Below are 15,947 nucleotides of genomic sequence, written 5' to 3' on the forward strand. Positions count from 1 at the left end.
TTAAAATTAAAAATACTTGCACTTACGTGTTCCACATTGATTTCGCCTTTATACATAAATTCAATTAGACACTTGACATCGGCGAATGTGACGTCCTTCATTATGATAATCGGATCGCGTTCACTGGCGTAATTGGTGAGCACTGTGTCGAAGAAGCTGCTGCAAGCGCAGAGCACCACGCGATGAGCGCGTATCAGTTGACCCTCACAGGCCAGCGTCACATCGCAGAAGCAGCCGCGATCTAGCAGTTGTGAGAACATTGTCTGTAGATTACTATGATGGTATTTCCATCGCAGGCAATATTGCTGTGGCAACATGTTGGCTGAAAGAGTAGAGAAAAGCATGCAGTTATAGTATAAACGTTTTTGTTCTGCTGACAGGTTATATTATTATAGGTACTAACGATACTACGTTCGAAATTGTTAAGAAACTTTAAAGTATGCGTTCTAAATATCAAAAAAAAAGCACATATTTTCGCGACCGAACGAAATCAAATTCAAACCATAGTCTTTGGCGTCAGTAATAAAAGTCAGAACCGCATTTCTTTGGTAAGAAACTATACCAAAACTTTAGTAATATGGAAGAACGTCGAACCAAAATATACATTTTGAACTTTTTCGGGAATCTCCAAAAAAAAAGGGGTTTGAGCAAAGAGTCTAAAAATCTAGAAATCAATAACTTTCTTCTTTGTTTGCCTTAGCCATCCACTTACAAAGCAACTCCGAGTCTTTCACAAACAAAAGAAAAAAACTGACCTCAGAAAGTTTCTCTAGTAAAACTCGAGATCTTGTTGAATAACACTATTTTATATACGATTTCTATCAAAATCTCTCCCACCTACTTAATCACTATAGTGGACATCAGAAGACACTTTCCTTGCTTTCCCATTAGGCTGAGGTGTTAGTGTAAGACTTCGTAAAGTCTTCAGCCGGTCTTAATTATCTTAATTTGTGTAGATATACATACATGCATACACATATCGATTTCAAACACCCACTTTACTACCACCGGTGGGGAATGGCTTGAGGTTAATCAACTTTGGCGTGAAAAATTATGCTCCCAATATAGAGATGTGTTGTACTACACGAACCGACGGTTTATAGCGAAGGCAAAAATAAAACAAAAATATTGTAAAAAGGTGATATTCGAGATAGTCAAGAAATAAAAACAATACATGCTCGGTAGAAAATGTTTACACACTAACATACCTTTACACATACGCATGTATACATTTCGCTATAAAAAGCAACGCTGACACATTGCCCTTTTTCATGACAACAAAAAACCAACTAAATTAAATTAAATTCGGCAATGTAAAGGAAAGGACTCGGTTTGGTCAAGCTAAGATTATGAAAAATTCAATTCAATCGAAAAAAAAACTCGACGATATTTTTTACAATCCCTTACAAATTCTTTAGTAGCGAAAAGAATGCGCAAACTGTCCACCATGTGTCCAACTGCGCCCCGCCAACCGTTCGTTACCAAACACCACTCACGCTAACATACATACATACATATATACATACCATACATCTCATAAAATTTTAGCAGTTTTGCTCAACGCCAGAGAATTATTCCTTGCACCCCCCACATTTTTGATATGCAAGAAATTTAAATGAGCTCGAAAAAATTTGAGTTTGCAAAAAATGGAGAAAATAAAAATGAAAAATTTAACATAACCAAATTTTCGTTGGCAAAGAAAAAAGCTGAAAAACGGGGATAGTTTATAGGCAACCAAAAAAAAATATGTGAAAATACCGTAAAATTCGAGAGACAAAATGTAATAAAATGAAAATATAAAAATAAGATAAAGAGTGCAAGTAAATCGAGGCACTTACAACACCCCAAAAAGGCGTGCGCTAAAAGACACTACAGAATTTTGTGCAGCTATTGTAAAAAAAGTAATCTCAAATATATATATATATACACACAAAATAACTTATATATAGTATTACAGTTATGTACATACTCAACGAAGGGTTGACCGTAATGTATGTACGTAAAAAGTGAGGTTATAAAATATCGAACGACATCAGCAGGGAACTTAACGCTAATAGGGATTGACGCATTTGCGACGAACAATGCGCGCGTCCGAAGCAAGGTTTACGCTAGTAAAAGAGCACTTTTTATATGCACATTAGGACATGCTACATATGTATGTATGTATATGTATACGTAACGTAATATATTATATTATATTATCTATATATGTTCTTACAGACATAGCTGGTTCATTGCATTATAAATTATGCCATTTTACAAATAAATTCGATTTTATTTTAATGCACTCTTTTATTTGTAATAAGATTTGTTGGCAGAAATTTAATTTTTAGAAAAAAAAGTTTGATATACTTGTACATATGTATATGTATAATCCCATATACCATATATATTTGAAGAAAAAATATTAAGGGTAGTAAGTAAGTAAGTATCATTTTATACGCTTATAAAAAAGTAATTTTTTTTAGATGCATACAACTTTTATTTCAAAAAATATATTGAAAAAATTATTGAAATGATTAAAATTTGGCATTATTGGTTCGAATTTCGGGCACATTGCCGGACTAAAGATCCATTTTTGTACAATTTTTTCCAGCCTAGCAGGCTTTAGTTCGCCAGTAATGCGCCGATTACTTTTCCCAACTCGTTAGTCATAACTGGTTTATAACCATACTTGGATGGAACCCACAAATAGGAATGTAAAGGAGTTCAATGCTGTGGGTGCCAATTAACATACTTGTACATACATATACCTCAAATTAAACGATATCTGTATCTATAGAATAGTGATGCTATCAAAGGAGTCGACATTTTTCTAGTAACCTTAAAATTATTGCCAACACAAAGAAGCTGCTATTGTACAAAATTTAGCGAGTCATTGAACATTGAACAGTGATTTGAATTATTGTATTGCGAAACAGATTGCCAACAGATAATCGGTTCGTAAGTGCTTAATGTTAATTCATAATTTTATAAATAAACACGGTGGTCCTCTGGTATCATTGTCACCATAAGAAATGCCCTATGAATTTCCTGCCATCTGGCGCTTAAAACTCATGTTGTAATCTGATTTTCCAATAGTCCGGCGGAAAACCATATTGATATATTTATGCTGCATAGGACTCTGTCTGATCGAAAACATCGATAAACAAATGGAAAATATCGATGTAGGCATGTAAACACTGTTTGCACATTGCATAAAAATCGTTTGGAACGATTTAAATAAGACTGGATATAAAAAGAAACTCGATGTATGAGTGTCACACGAGTTAACGCAAAAATAAACTCATGGACCGCGTTTCCACCTGTGTATCGTCACTTTCAAACTCTCAAGTTGTTTTTGGCGAATAAGAGAGGAATAATTTTCCATTAGAACAACGCCAGGCCACACACAACGATAGTGAGAAGCTTTGAGAGTTTGGTTATGAGCACCAAGGAGCACTACCTGGTCCTCTCTATGGCGAATTTTTTTGCCTCAAGATTTTGCCAATAGAGACGAGGGTTCCTATGAGAGATACATTATGAAATTGTGTTCAAAATAGCAATAAGTTTTCGCACAAAACAGTATATATTTGACCCGAATCGGATCAGTCCAACTATCCCAAATAACATTTTCAATTTAATGCAACAATAATTCAATTTGATTACGTAGAACACACTTAGGGGAAACCTTTTTTCAGTTTCCGAAAATCAACCTCAAATGGCTAGCTGAAAGGTGGCGAAACCTTCTTTGGACAGACGAGAGCAAACTCGTTTTGTTTGGTGGCCGAGGATCCCGATATTATTTTAGAAGACCGATTAATGCAGAATATAGGCCGAGGCTTAGGAGAAATCTTTTCTGAAAAGTGGCAAGGTACTAATAATGTGGCCGAACATATAGACTTCCAACATTCTTATTGGGATGGCATTCGTCAAAAACTTTCAAAAACGTTTCTGATAAAATTTTTAAACGCAGCAATATTTAAAATACTAGAAAAATACAGAGTTTGCATGCAAGTTGAATATTTCATAACCAAGAGTCCGAACAGTGTGTAATAGCTGCTATAGACAGGAGCATGAGTTTAGAAATTAGCTGCTTCCGAGACGCTTCAACTTGATGTAGATAAAACATTCGAAAGTGAAAACTAACGAGCGTAGATTAAATATTCTGAGCGTCTTTTATTGAAGTCTCAACTTAACTAAGCTTGATGATTTAAAGGTCAATGCATCACAGAGGTGATTAATTACTGAGTTTACTCTTTTTTAGTTGTAATTTGAAAGATTAACTTCCATAACTGTAGAAATGTAGCAATTTATGAAATTATACCTTTCCGACATGTCAATCATCGACAATTTGCGCCGCAGCTTTAAAGCTTTAATCCTTAAAGTTATGAGCAAGCGACCGGAAAAAGAACTGCTGCGTTTTAATTAATTATAAATTTTATATCAGTTAACTCGACCAGCAATGCTGAATTTAATCAAAATAAATACTTCGCTTTTTTTCTGTGCGAACGCTTCCGCCTTAAGCAAGTTTCTTTTGGCTGATTTCAAGTGAATGGAAATTAAAAATAATGTTAAAAAAAAAAAGTTGCGAGAAAAAAAAAATAAAATGAAATTTGCATCCATACTTTGTGTTTAATATAAAATTTCACAGAAAGATAAATAATATCAACAACAAATAAAAGGATCGCAAAAAGCGGAATGCAGTCGGCCAGCAACTGTGCAAGTAGCGAAAAGCGTAAATGTGAAAAGTGCAATTTACGGTTGCCGTGTGAGAAAAAATTAATTAAAAATAAAAATGGCCGCGGCCATGTCTTTTTTTTATTGTTTTTGTTTTCAACAGAATTTTATGACTGCAAAATGAACTTTTGGTCCGTTCACGGAACGCCAACAGGGTAATCGCTTGCAACACACACACATAGGAATACATATACAGCAGTACACTCTTCAATATACACTTATGTAAGTACATGTATGTATGTTTGTAAAAGCGAATTTTTTAATTTGCATTTTTTATTAATTTTTTTGTTTCTCACACAAACATATGTATGCATGTACATACATATGTAAAACGTTGTTTTTATGTTAATTTTTTTTTGTTGTTATTGTTGTTAAGGATTTTCGCGTTTCTTTGTTTTTCATTATTCACTCGTCTTTCGCATTTTTATGACGTTAATGAATAAGGATGCGTACGCACAAGCACACCTTTGTACACACACATATGTATGTACATGCATACGCTGGGTACATATGTACATATGTGTATATATGCATCCATATATATACATACATGTACATATGTAAAATGAAAAAGACAGCTATCAAAATTTTCATTGTAACAAAAAGTGAATAAAAAAATGCATATACATACATAAATATATGTACATATTTACTCTAACACATACATACCAAAATACAAATCAACATTTGCGATGCGACAAGCGGGCTTCACTTTAAATCAAGAACCCACCACTTTTCGCTTCTGCCAATTTTCCTCACCAAAAGAAATTTACAAATTAAATTCGCGCGAAATTTTCTGCATTTTTATTTATGCTTTAATATACACGCACACACACATGCATGCATGCCAACAAAGCGTAAGGACAAGGGGGCGGCCAAAAAAAAGGTAGCGCCGTACATTATATGGGCCAAAGATAGCAAGTGCCATGCAGAAAGCGCAGTATAACGGTAAAGGATAATGGAAAAAATCAAAAGCACTGTGTCTGGGAATGTGCAGCAGCGGTACGCTAGCTTGGCAGGGCGGGGCGCGGCACCCTGCTGTGTTGTGGCGTTAATAAAAATTCGTCCTCATTTCCTGCAACAAGAAATAATTTATTTCTTTTTTTATTTTCGCATTTTCGTTTGTTATTTTCTCAGATCTCAGAATTTTTTATCATCATCATCTCGCTTTTTATGCGCCGACTCTATTTTTATATATTTTTAGCAACGCTTCAGCTTTATTTTCTTCACCCCACCTTATTCGTATGCTTTTAAGTTTTACTTATTTTCGCTCGGTTTTATTATGTTGCTCGGCAAGCGAAGGCTAACTATTTGAAGAAAGTCTGCGCTGCGCAAAGTCATTGAAAAAGGTGGCCCCTTTTCCATTTATTTCTCAGTATAATTTAAGTATTTCAAATTCGTGTCCTGTCGCTCGCAATTTTCCACTTCGATTTTTATTTATTTTTCCTTTTTTTGTTTTTGTAAATGCAACTTTATTTTTCGCAGAAAATCAGTGTAATTAAAATGGAAAATAAACCAAATGAGAAGTGGAAGAAAACAAAGGTTATGGAATGATACTTTCGGGTAGTGGTTGGTTCAAGAGTAACCATAAGTCATTTTAACCTTTTCATTCTTTCTCTAAACAAAAAATTCGCAAATTTCTGTATTGGCAATCGGTAGGCAATTCAGCATAAAACAAGTAAAATACTCCAATACAAATTTTATCAGCGACTCTCACTCTCAAAGTGTACACTCAAACCGACAAAATCTTGATTTTTTACCAATTTTGTAATTTCTTTTAGACATTTTTTTTTAATAATATTTTAAACGGATGGCCACACTTTGAAAAAATATTAAAATTTTTCTGCCGTTTTTTACAAATACATATACATACGATGTATGTACGTATTTTTTATTATTATTGAACTTAAAATTTGAAACAGGTGGCAACCCTTTTAAAAAAAAATCGCTAAACATAAAATTCCTAAGCGCTACAATACGTAAAGTTTATATTTTCATAATTTTTCTGGTTTTTTTTTAGAACTTTTTTAAAGTTCCTGGCGACTGCTCTAAAAAAATGTTCATCTGAAAGCTTTAACTCTGCTATTTGAAGCTTATGAAGTTTGCAAAAGACCACATAGAATGGTAATCGCCTACGTAAATTTGAAACACTGACTACTTGTGTAGTTGTTATTGTTGCAGCGGCAGAAAATATTCCCAAAATAACTGTGAGGAATGTTGCTAAAAATACAGGTCCGTTTCGGTTACGTAGACCCGATTGTCGTGGAAACGGTATTTGTTTACAGTGATGATAAAGTGAGGATGTTACAAAAATTACTTCGATATTGTGTTTTAACTTCCTAATATTTTTGAAAATTTAGACCCAGTTACACATATTTTGCACAGCACTGTATGAAACTTGAATTTTTTGCCACACTTTTCATTTTAATCATAACTCATTTTAATCTTTGCTCAAGCAGGACCCCAAAAATTTGTATTTTTGAGTATATACTTTGAAATTTTATTGCAAGAACCCCAACAACTTCACTAATTAATTTATTTTTTCATCACACTTTACGCCATTTCCACAATTCTACATTCAGATTTTAAAAATTAATAAAAAGAAGCGCCATAATTTAACCCTTTACCTTACTTAATCCTTTTTGATTTTCATTTTTTTTTTTGCACCAACGGTATTCTCGGCCCAAACCAAATGCTTGTCGGCACAAATAACGCAATTAACTTTCCCACATAAAATATCATTGCCATGACTGCCTTCTTGTATTAAGCCGTACTAAAATGTACCTGACTAACTGTATTATACTATGTATATGTATATATATTTTTCACACACATAAACATACACACAGAGCGGTATTAACAAGCCGAGTAGCTGAAATCTTTCAAAAGAAGCGAACGTTGCTTTCGAAATTTCCTTTGCTGAAAATTTAATGCAATTTCGCATATTTTTTGTTTTTTTTTTTTGTTTTTTTCTTTGTTTTGGTTTTTACGTTATTTTTATCTCTCACAGTTTTCCCAACTTTTTCTCCTTTTATCGCAAATATCAAATTTTTTACGCCGTGCCATTAAGACCCTTCGCTACGTCCACGTATATAATATCGTAAAGCTTTACTTTTTTCTATTGAAATTCAAAAAAAAAATTATTTATATAAAAAGTATTCTGAAAAAGGGAGAATGTAATGGCAAGTAAAAAACAAGCGGCAAGCGCATGATTGCCAACAAAATATTGCAAAGAACAAAAAATTTACACAGCAACAGCAACAAAAATATGTATATGTACATATATAAAGCAACAACAACAAAAATTTATTTTAAAAAACAACAACAATAAAACATTGTATAGCAACAATAAAAAAATTTATATAGCAACAACAACAAAAATGTGAAGACAACAAAACAACAAAAATGTGTAGAGCAACAACCAAAACAAAAATCCAAATAAAAATAATTTCCATCTTCTCTAAAATTTATATATTCACAAAAAACGTTATGGTATAACAAAAACATGGACCTTACTCACACATACACACATGCATGCTAACAACAATGTTATGCATTTTCGGCATACATACATATGTATGTGTAAAAGTATATAGGTTCACTTGTATGGTATTTGTAGTTCAGCCGCCCCGAAAACCTTCCTCTTGTGCGCTGTCAAAAAAACTTCTTAGCCCACTTTTTATAGCGGGTTTTTTGATCCCACACACACATATGTATGTATGTAGATAAACACATACACCCTCATATCTTCATACCCACATACATATATACCTACATATGTAGATATGTATATTAACTTGGCTCTTACACAATAAATTCACACACACCAACAAGTTTCACACATATTCCGTCACACACACAGCCATAAAAGTTTCATCCTTACTCTGCGCTGTGCCATTCGTCATTATCCACATACATTTTGAATCTTTAAAATAAAAATAAAAGAAAATTACAAAAAAAAAAAATAATAATAAAAATTTTTATTACGGTATTTTTCCCGCCATGACACATACACAGGCATACAAACATACATACATATGTATGTATGTACTTGCAAGTGTATGTAGTAAGTGCAATGACAGGACAGCGGGAAGGACATCGACGTATGGTTTATTTGAGCACCTCGAAACCAACGACAGCTCCCCCCTCCCACACCCACACACGTCCGTGCAATCCAAGTCAACATTTTTATGCATCCATCCACATGCTCGCTCTTCTTCTAGCCGTTTCTTTTGACTGTGCGCTCGTCATGCCAATGTGGAAAAAAGAAAATATTCGCTGTTCCTTTATATATTTCACATTTTCCCTCCTGTTTTCTTTTATTTTATTTATTTTTTTTATTATTATTTGTGCATTCCTTGCGTCGCACCCTACTCACATTTCCTTGGCTCCGCGCACAGCTCTCAAATAGTGAATGAAAAAGCTCTTCGAGCGCGCGGGCACATTGAACGAGACGAGCGAGGACGAGGCTGCTCGTATGTGTGTTTGAGCATGTATTCGTGTGTGTGTGTGTATGTGTGGTGGACATAAAAAGGTTGGCGCGCGGCAAGTATAAAAATAAATAATAAAAGCTGAAAAACATTAAAAACCAAAATAAGAAACAAAAATGGGCATTACAGCTACAACAACAAAACGACAACAGCAGCAAGTGGAAGAACAAGAGCAAAAAAGCAAAAGCAGCATAACGACCGTTTCGACTTTATTGCTGCTGCTGTTGCTGTTGCTATTGCTGTTGTTGTTGTTGCAGCTACTGCCATTGTTGTCGCTATTATTATTATGATTTTTTGTTGTTGTTGTCGACGTTATTGCTATTTGCGCCGTTGCTGTTATTTTATTTCTCCAGTTGTAATTTTTTACTTGGCATTTTTGCCAACGCTCCTCAGCGCTTTTGTTGGTCTTGTTTTTGTTGTTGTTGTTTTATCCATTTCGTATTCTTCCTCACTCTCTTGGCTGTTTTCCGACGTTTTTTACTTTGCATTTTTTCCACTTTTTTTGCTTCACTCATTTGGCGCTTTTTATTTTTGTGTGTGTGTGTGTTGCTTTCGTTGTTATTGTTGTGTTGGTAAATTTATTTATTTTTATTTTATTTCCGTTTGTTCTTTTTTTTTGTTTGTGAAATATCGATTTTTACGTCAACATATAATGAAAGGTGCACTTTTTTTATTAAAAACCATATTAAAATGTATTGCGCGGGGCGCAGGGTGCGGGGCATTGCATCATAAACCATGGTGAAGCATGGAAAATTGTCGCAGAAAAAGCTGTCGAATGGAGAAGCTCAGAAAATATGCCATTTTCCAACGAAGCGATTTAATAATAAAAATAATAAATATTGTATGTACATATGTATATATGTATATAATAAGGTACATATGTGGATACTCAGTTATCCATAACTGTATGTATGTATGTTCCCTGTATGGAAAACTCTTTTATTTAGTCATAAAGGTTTTTTCACAGAATTTGGCTTAGATTATTATTCAAGGCATCGCTACAATATCAGCTCATATTGTTCGGATCGGACCATTATAGCTTGTAGCTGCCATTCAAACTGACCGATCGAAATCAGAATAAAGATCTTATTACATCCTTTATGCTAAAAAAAATGTACCTGTGTAGAATATTATAACTTCGGTGGAGACGAAGTCCCAATTTTAAACTAAGCGAAAAAATATGTAAATATCACAAAATATATAATAATTTCAAACTGAAGAGGGCAAAAACCAACTTCCTACCGTTGGCGACAAAGTGTCAAAATTTGTGGTATGGGATATGTGGACCATATTTCTTCTAAAGCCTGATTTCTTATCATAGTTTATAAATATGGCAACTATGACATTCTCAGGGCGTTCCTATTATGCAGGTCTGACTGCTTCCAACTCTTCGTAACGGTGAAAATTCGCTTCATACTTGTACATCTAGTGGTTCTACGAGGAAAGAGACCAATAAAGCAGGAAACTACAACTTTTAAAAATACTATACTGAGCTCCGGTAGAAATAACGGTTCATATTATATAAAATTTTTATAGCAAAACTTAATCAAGTGAAAAAATCGAAACCATACGAATTCTAGGAACTACGAACGGCTCGTGTGTTTCAAATACAGTTACAAAAATAGCTTAAGTTATTTTCCAACAAAGGTAACCCTTTGGAGAAGAAACTCCAGTAACTCATGTGTATTGCCATTTTGAACTCATCAACATTTCGAAGTATTTTTATTGTTCCTAAATAGCAAAACAAATAACAAATAAATTCCAGTAATTATATTATTACACATTTCTTTTTTGTTCGTTTTGTTTTCAACTTCTCAATTGGCCGCGAAGATAAGACAAGGGAAAGATAACATCAAACGGTCATTACGAAATCGGCGTGATGGGGCAATGAGCTATTGATGAGGTAAGGCCCAGCAAACAGGCAAACAAAAAAGCGAAAACAAAAGAAAAATTGCATCAATAAAACACTCGGTGAAAGAGGAGGTAGTCAAGAGGGGTACGACAGGTGAGGTCAACTGTATTGAGCGTTTAAAGCAAACAATAAATAAATATCAGGAATATAGCTTTTTAGGACTCATATGTGACTCGTGCACAAAGCCTTAAAAATGAATTTCACTCGCACTCTATTTATTTACCCCCCTAGCACAATGGGCGCGCCTTCACACTTCGTACCACGTCACAAATGTCATTTGTCGCCTTCCCACACCCTGCATATTTATTTGCTTTGCATTTTCACATATTTTCCACTTTGAATTTGAATTTTTTCTTTTTGTTTTTGTTTTCGTTGATTATTATTTTATTTTCCTCGCATTTCGCGAATACTTTCGTCGCAGTTGTTGCTGTTCGTTTTTTCCGTTGGCATAATTTTTTCTATGCCGAGCCCTACTGTAATTAACAAACGACCAACAAAAACATAAAATATTTTTGCATATTTTACTAAAAGGAAAAAACTCATTGAAAGCAAGATGGAGAAAGAATAAAAGAGTGGAGCAAAAAAATTGCAATTTTTTCTTAAAAGCACGAAATAAGAGCGCGAAAAAGCAAACAGAGAAGTAGAAAAATAAATAAATGAAATATGACAATAACACAAAAACAGCAAAAAAAAACAAAAAAAAACGTTTTTAAATTATATCCGCTGCAACAAATCGAAAAAGCAGCATAAAAGCTGTCGAATGAAAATAAATGAGTGTAAATGTGTGTGTGTGTATGTGCTGTAAAGTGAGTGGCACGGTGGAGCAAAAATATTGCTGATTAATTTCCAAAATTTTTAAAAGTTTAGAAAAATATTTATATTTTTATACATTTTTTTATGAAGCAAATATTTTAAATGCACATTTTTGATAGTTTGTTTATTATAAATATTTTTTTATAATTTCTTTATTATAACAAATTTTTTAAACATAGAAACCTTCATAAATAAATAACAAAATGCAATATCCAATATGAAATATATTCGGCAGCCACATAAAAAACTTAGATCATACGATGATTTCTGTTTTAGTTATAGGTTATGTAAAAAAAAAAACATTTTTTTTCAAATCATCTATCGAGGTATTAACCTCATACTCGATTGTTGATTCGTAACTCAGCTATACAAACTCGATTATTTTCGTCGATCCATAATTGACTAGATTTAAGAAACACTCATTCCATTATAAATCAAGTAAATTAACAATATCTCAATGACATTATTCGACGAAAAATTAAAAAAAAATGTGGAAACGCACAGCTTGATGAACATTTGTACCTGAAAGTTTGCATAAAGTCCTGGGTTCAGTAAAAAAATGCTCGCTTTTATTAATATTTGGCGGTCTTCTACATCGATCATCTATATCAGATCACTAAATCACCAATTTTGTTGCTGACTCAACTTTAATATCAACTTCCAAGAGTTTTTTCGGAACTACAAGTAGTTTCTTTACACTTACCAATCAGTGGTGTTGTAGAATCTTGCAAGTTTTGTCACAATAGTAAACAGCTGATGCGAATATTGGTTTTGCGTATGTTCGAATAGATGAAAATCCAATCAGATTCTGTGACATCATTGAAAATCAGTATTGGTTTGCATTTCTGACAACTAAGCAAATCTGGCTTGGATTCCACAACACCACTGAATACATTTATATACGAGGAGTGTTCAAAAATAACGGGAATTTTAAAACTAAAATCTCGCGAGTTTGGAGAGTCGAATTTGTCAACATTTTTTTTTTATTATGTTGCTCTACATGCCCCTGAAGTATGATACAGTTTTCTGCAGTAAGCTTAGACGTGTTTTTATGAGCTTGGTGATTTGCGTTTGTTAAAATAAATGGATCAAAGAATTTGTTCTAGCATGCTTGGCCAAAAACAATACTGTAACGATGCCCCAGTTTCAATATTCGCCAGATTCAAAAAAATAAGGAGAACCTTAAAGGGCGCATACTTGTAGATTACATTAATAGCGCATCGCTGAAAGAGCTAAAGACTATACCAAAAATCGTGTTTGAGAACTGTTTCGACGATTGGAAGAAGCGCTGCCACAAGTGCATGATAGCGAATGGCGACTATTTTGAAGGCGACAACATTAATGCAGACAAATGCATATTTTTATTTATTGAACACACCTCGTATGTATGAAAATACGAAAGATGAGGTAAATCGGATTGCTGCAAAAAATTTTACAAGTAATATTTAAATAAAACACACTCGGATTACTCCGAATAGGGTACAATTGGGAATGAATTATCTTTAAGATACAATTAGGTATTAATTAGTCGGTAAACAAAACACTTAGGGTATAGTTAGCGATAATTAATTGAACCTTTGTTTGCATTTCTTTTCAATGCTACCATATACAAGAGCCTGCTACCTTTTCTATGATTTTTTACGAGTAGTCTCTTTTTGCACACTTTTGGGTAACAAATGGTTCAATTTGTCGCAAACAAGGAACAGTTCGTTCCATATAAAATGATCAAAAATGCCATTATTCATATGTTTCCAAATATAAGCAAATAGTTGGCTGGATTTCATCTATTTTGTAGTAGAAAAATACAATAAGATTTCAATCGAATTTTTTTTTTTTTTTGGGAAAAATGGATTTATAAATTTTTCTGATAAAAAATAGTTTTATTTTTAATATACGAATTGTGTAATAAAATCTTTATTATAAACTCCATTTTAAAATTTTTTTTCCTTTTGATAATCTTCAGAAGCTATTGCTCTCTCTACATTGTATCAGCAATTGAGTTTTGCTGCAACTTCAATTGGCGACGCAGCGGCAACGACCCTATGCAACAACACTGCTGCCACACATAAACAATGTATATGTATGTTTGTAAACATGTGCAGATATGTAGATATGTATAATACCATTACAAATGCATTGCAATTTATAACGTCAAGCCACTGATTGCCGCAATATTTAAAGTGCATATAGAAACTTACATGCATACATACACACATACATATGTATAACGTAGGTATATACATAAATTATATTTATATCTATCTTTTTTTTATTGAGCGGAATTTTTATTCCTCGCTTTTTTGCCAACAAGTTGCAGTTTTTACGCAATTTTACAATTTATTTTTATTATCATTATTATTGTTGTTGTTTTTTTTTTTTTGCTTCGCTTGTAATAACTCAGACTTCAGCTCGTAGATACTATTTGCATAAGGCATTTTGAAATCGTTACAAAGGTCACACTAGGCGAAGGGAAAATATTTTAGTATTTGCAAATACAACGGTACAATAACAATAAAAAAATGTTTTTTTTTCAAAGTTTAACTATTTTAGAATATGTCTACAAGAGATTTTTCAAAATTCAAATTACTTTCGGAGTTATAGATAGGTATTTTGCTATAACTGGTTCGTCTGGAACTGAAACTTTAAACGAGATTGTCACGAACCTGTCTTTTTTTGAAACGTTACCCACGATTTCTCAGGTTCTACTGAACCGATTTAGATTTTGAAATTTTTAGAAAGACTTTTTTATAGACTTTTCTATGTCGTCAAAAAAAAAGTTTCCAACTTTTCTGTAGAACCAGACATTGCGACATTTTATTTTTTGTTTTTTCCTGTATTCATATAATTTTAATAAATAACTAATAAAATAAAAAAGGTTAATAAAAATATTGATTGTTTCTTTTTACGAGACTTCAAAAATTACCTGCAATTCATGCCTCTAGACTAGAATGCCCGCTTAATCTGTAGTCGTCAGAATAGAAACGAGAGTTTCGATTCGTTACTTTTTTGTAGAAGGTTTGACGGAAAAATATAGTTAGTTCCGTGTGTTGTCATAAAATGAAGAACGCGTTTTGGTACTAACGTTAAAAAAGTTAACCAATCAGATTTAAAAAAAATTTATAATATTTATTATATTCTATCATTAGACTACGCAATAAGAAAATAATATTTATAGAAGCAAAAGAAAGATGATGAGAATTTTCTTATAAAAAACATATCCATGAAGTATGAAATATTTTCTTGATTTGCTTTTTTCCTTTTGCCGAAATCTGGAATCTAAGCGTTTAGCTCTATCTATGGACTTTAATATAATATAAGCGCTCTTCATCAAAATAGTTTAAACATTTGCTAATCTTTTGCAATTTGATTTTCACGACCAATATAAATTATACGAGTTGTTTGTTCGATTTGCCGCTATCCAAATTCTGTGAATTGGCATAAACTTATGTCTGCTTCATTTGTTATAAACAATTTTTAAAACCATAAAATTATTTTTACCTGATTTTGACCTGGAAAATTTTCTGATTTGAAGCCAAATGTGGTAAACGAAAACACTCATAAATACTTGCAATATATAATATACATACATATGTATATTCGTATGAATTTGTATTATATAAGCACAAGATAATCTCGCGTTTTTATCAAATTTTTAATAAAAACAAATTAACTGAGAAACAGCCACACACAATAAAAGCACCTGTGGCTTTATGTACATACATATGTATATATTGTATTACAGTTAGTACATTTGTACAAATATGAGTTGAGAAAAACAAAATTAAAAACAAAAAACCCTAACTTCGACTGCACCAAAACTATAATCCCCGTCAAAGGTGCATTTCGTAAAGTAATTATATGTATAACTAAACCTGAAAGCCTAAACGGCCGACGAAAAACGTTTTGCTGTTCTTTATAAACACGTTGTTTGATGTTTCCCATACAAGAACTTCATTTGATCGGTCAGTTTGTACGACAGCCATATGATATCGGCGGTTTCGAAAAACAAGCAG

The 15,947-nt window shown here is 32.9% G+C and overlaps 1 protein-coding gene across 11 annotated transcripts in view; it reads right to left on the reverse strand.

Annotated features, from left to right (window-relative positions):
- Positions 1–15,947, reverse strand: part of LOC106624608 (longitudinals lacking protein, isoforms J/P/Q/S/Z) — a 51,034-nt gene that overhangs the window by 2,982 nt on the left and 32,105 nt on the right. For all 11 annotated transcript variants that reach the window (XM_036366618.2, XM_036366615.2, XM_036366600.2 and 8 more), the window contains one exon: positions 27–322. In XM_036366618.2, the coding sequence (XP_036222511.2) occupies positions 27–317 (291 nt within the window). In that variant the 5' untranslated portion in view covers positions 318–322. The remainder of the gene's footprint in view (positions 1–26; positions 323–15,947) is intronic.

The sequence above is a fragment of the Bactrocera oleae genome, chromosome 5, assembly GCF_042242935.1.
Source record: "Bactrocera oleae isolate idBacOlea1 chromosome 5, idBacOlea1, whole genome shotgun sequence".
Taxonomy (NCBI): Eukaryota; Metazoa; Arthropoda; class Insecta; order Diptera; family Tephritidae; genus Bactrocera; species Bactrocera oleae.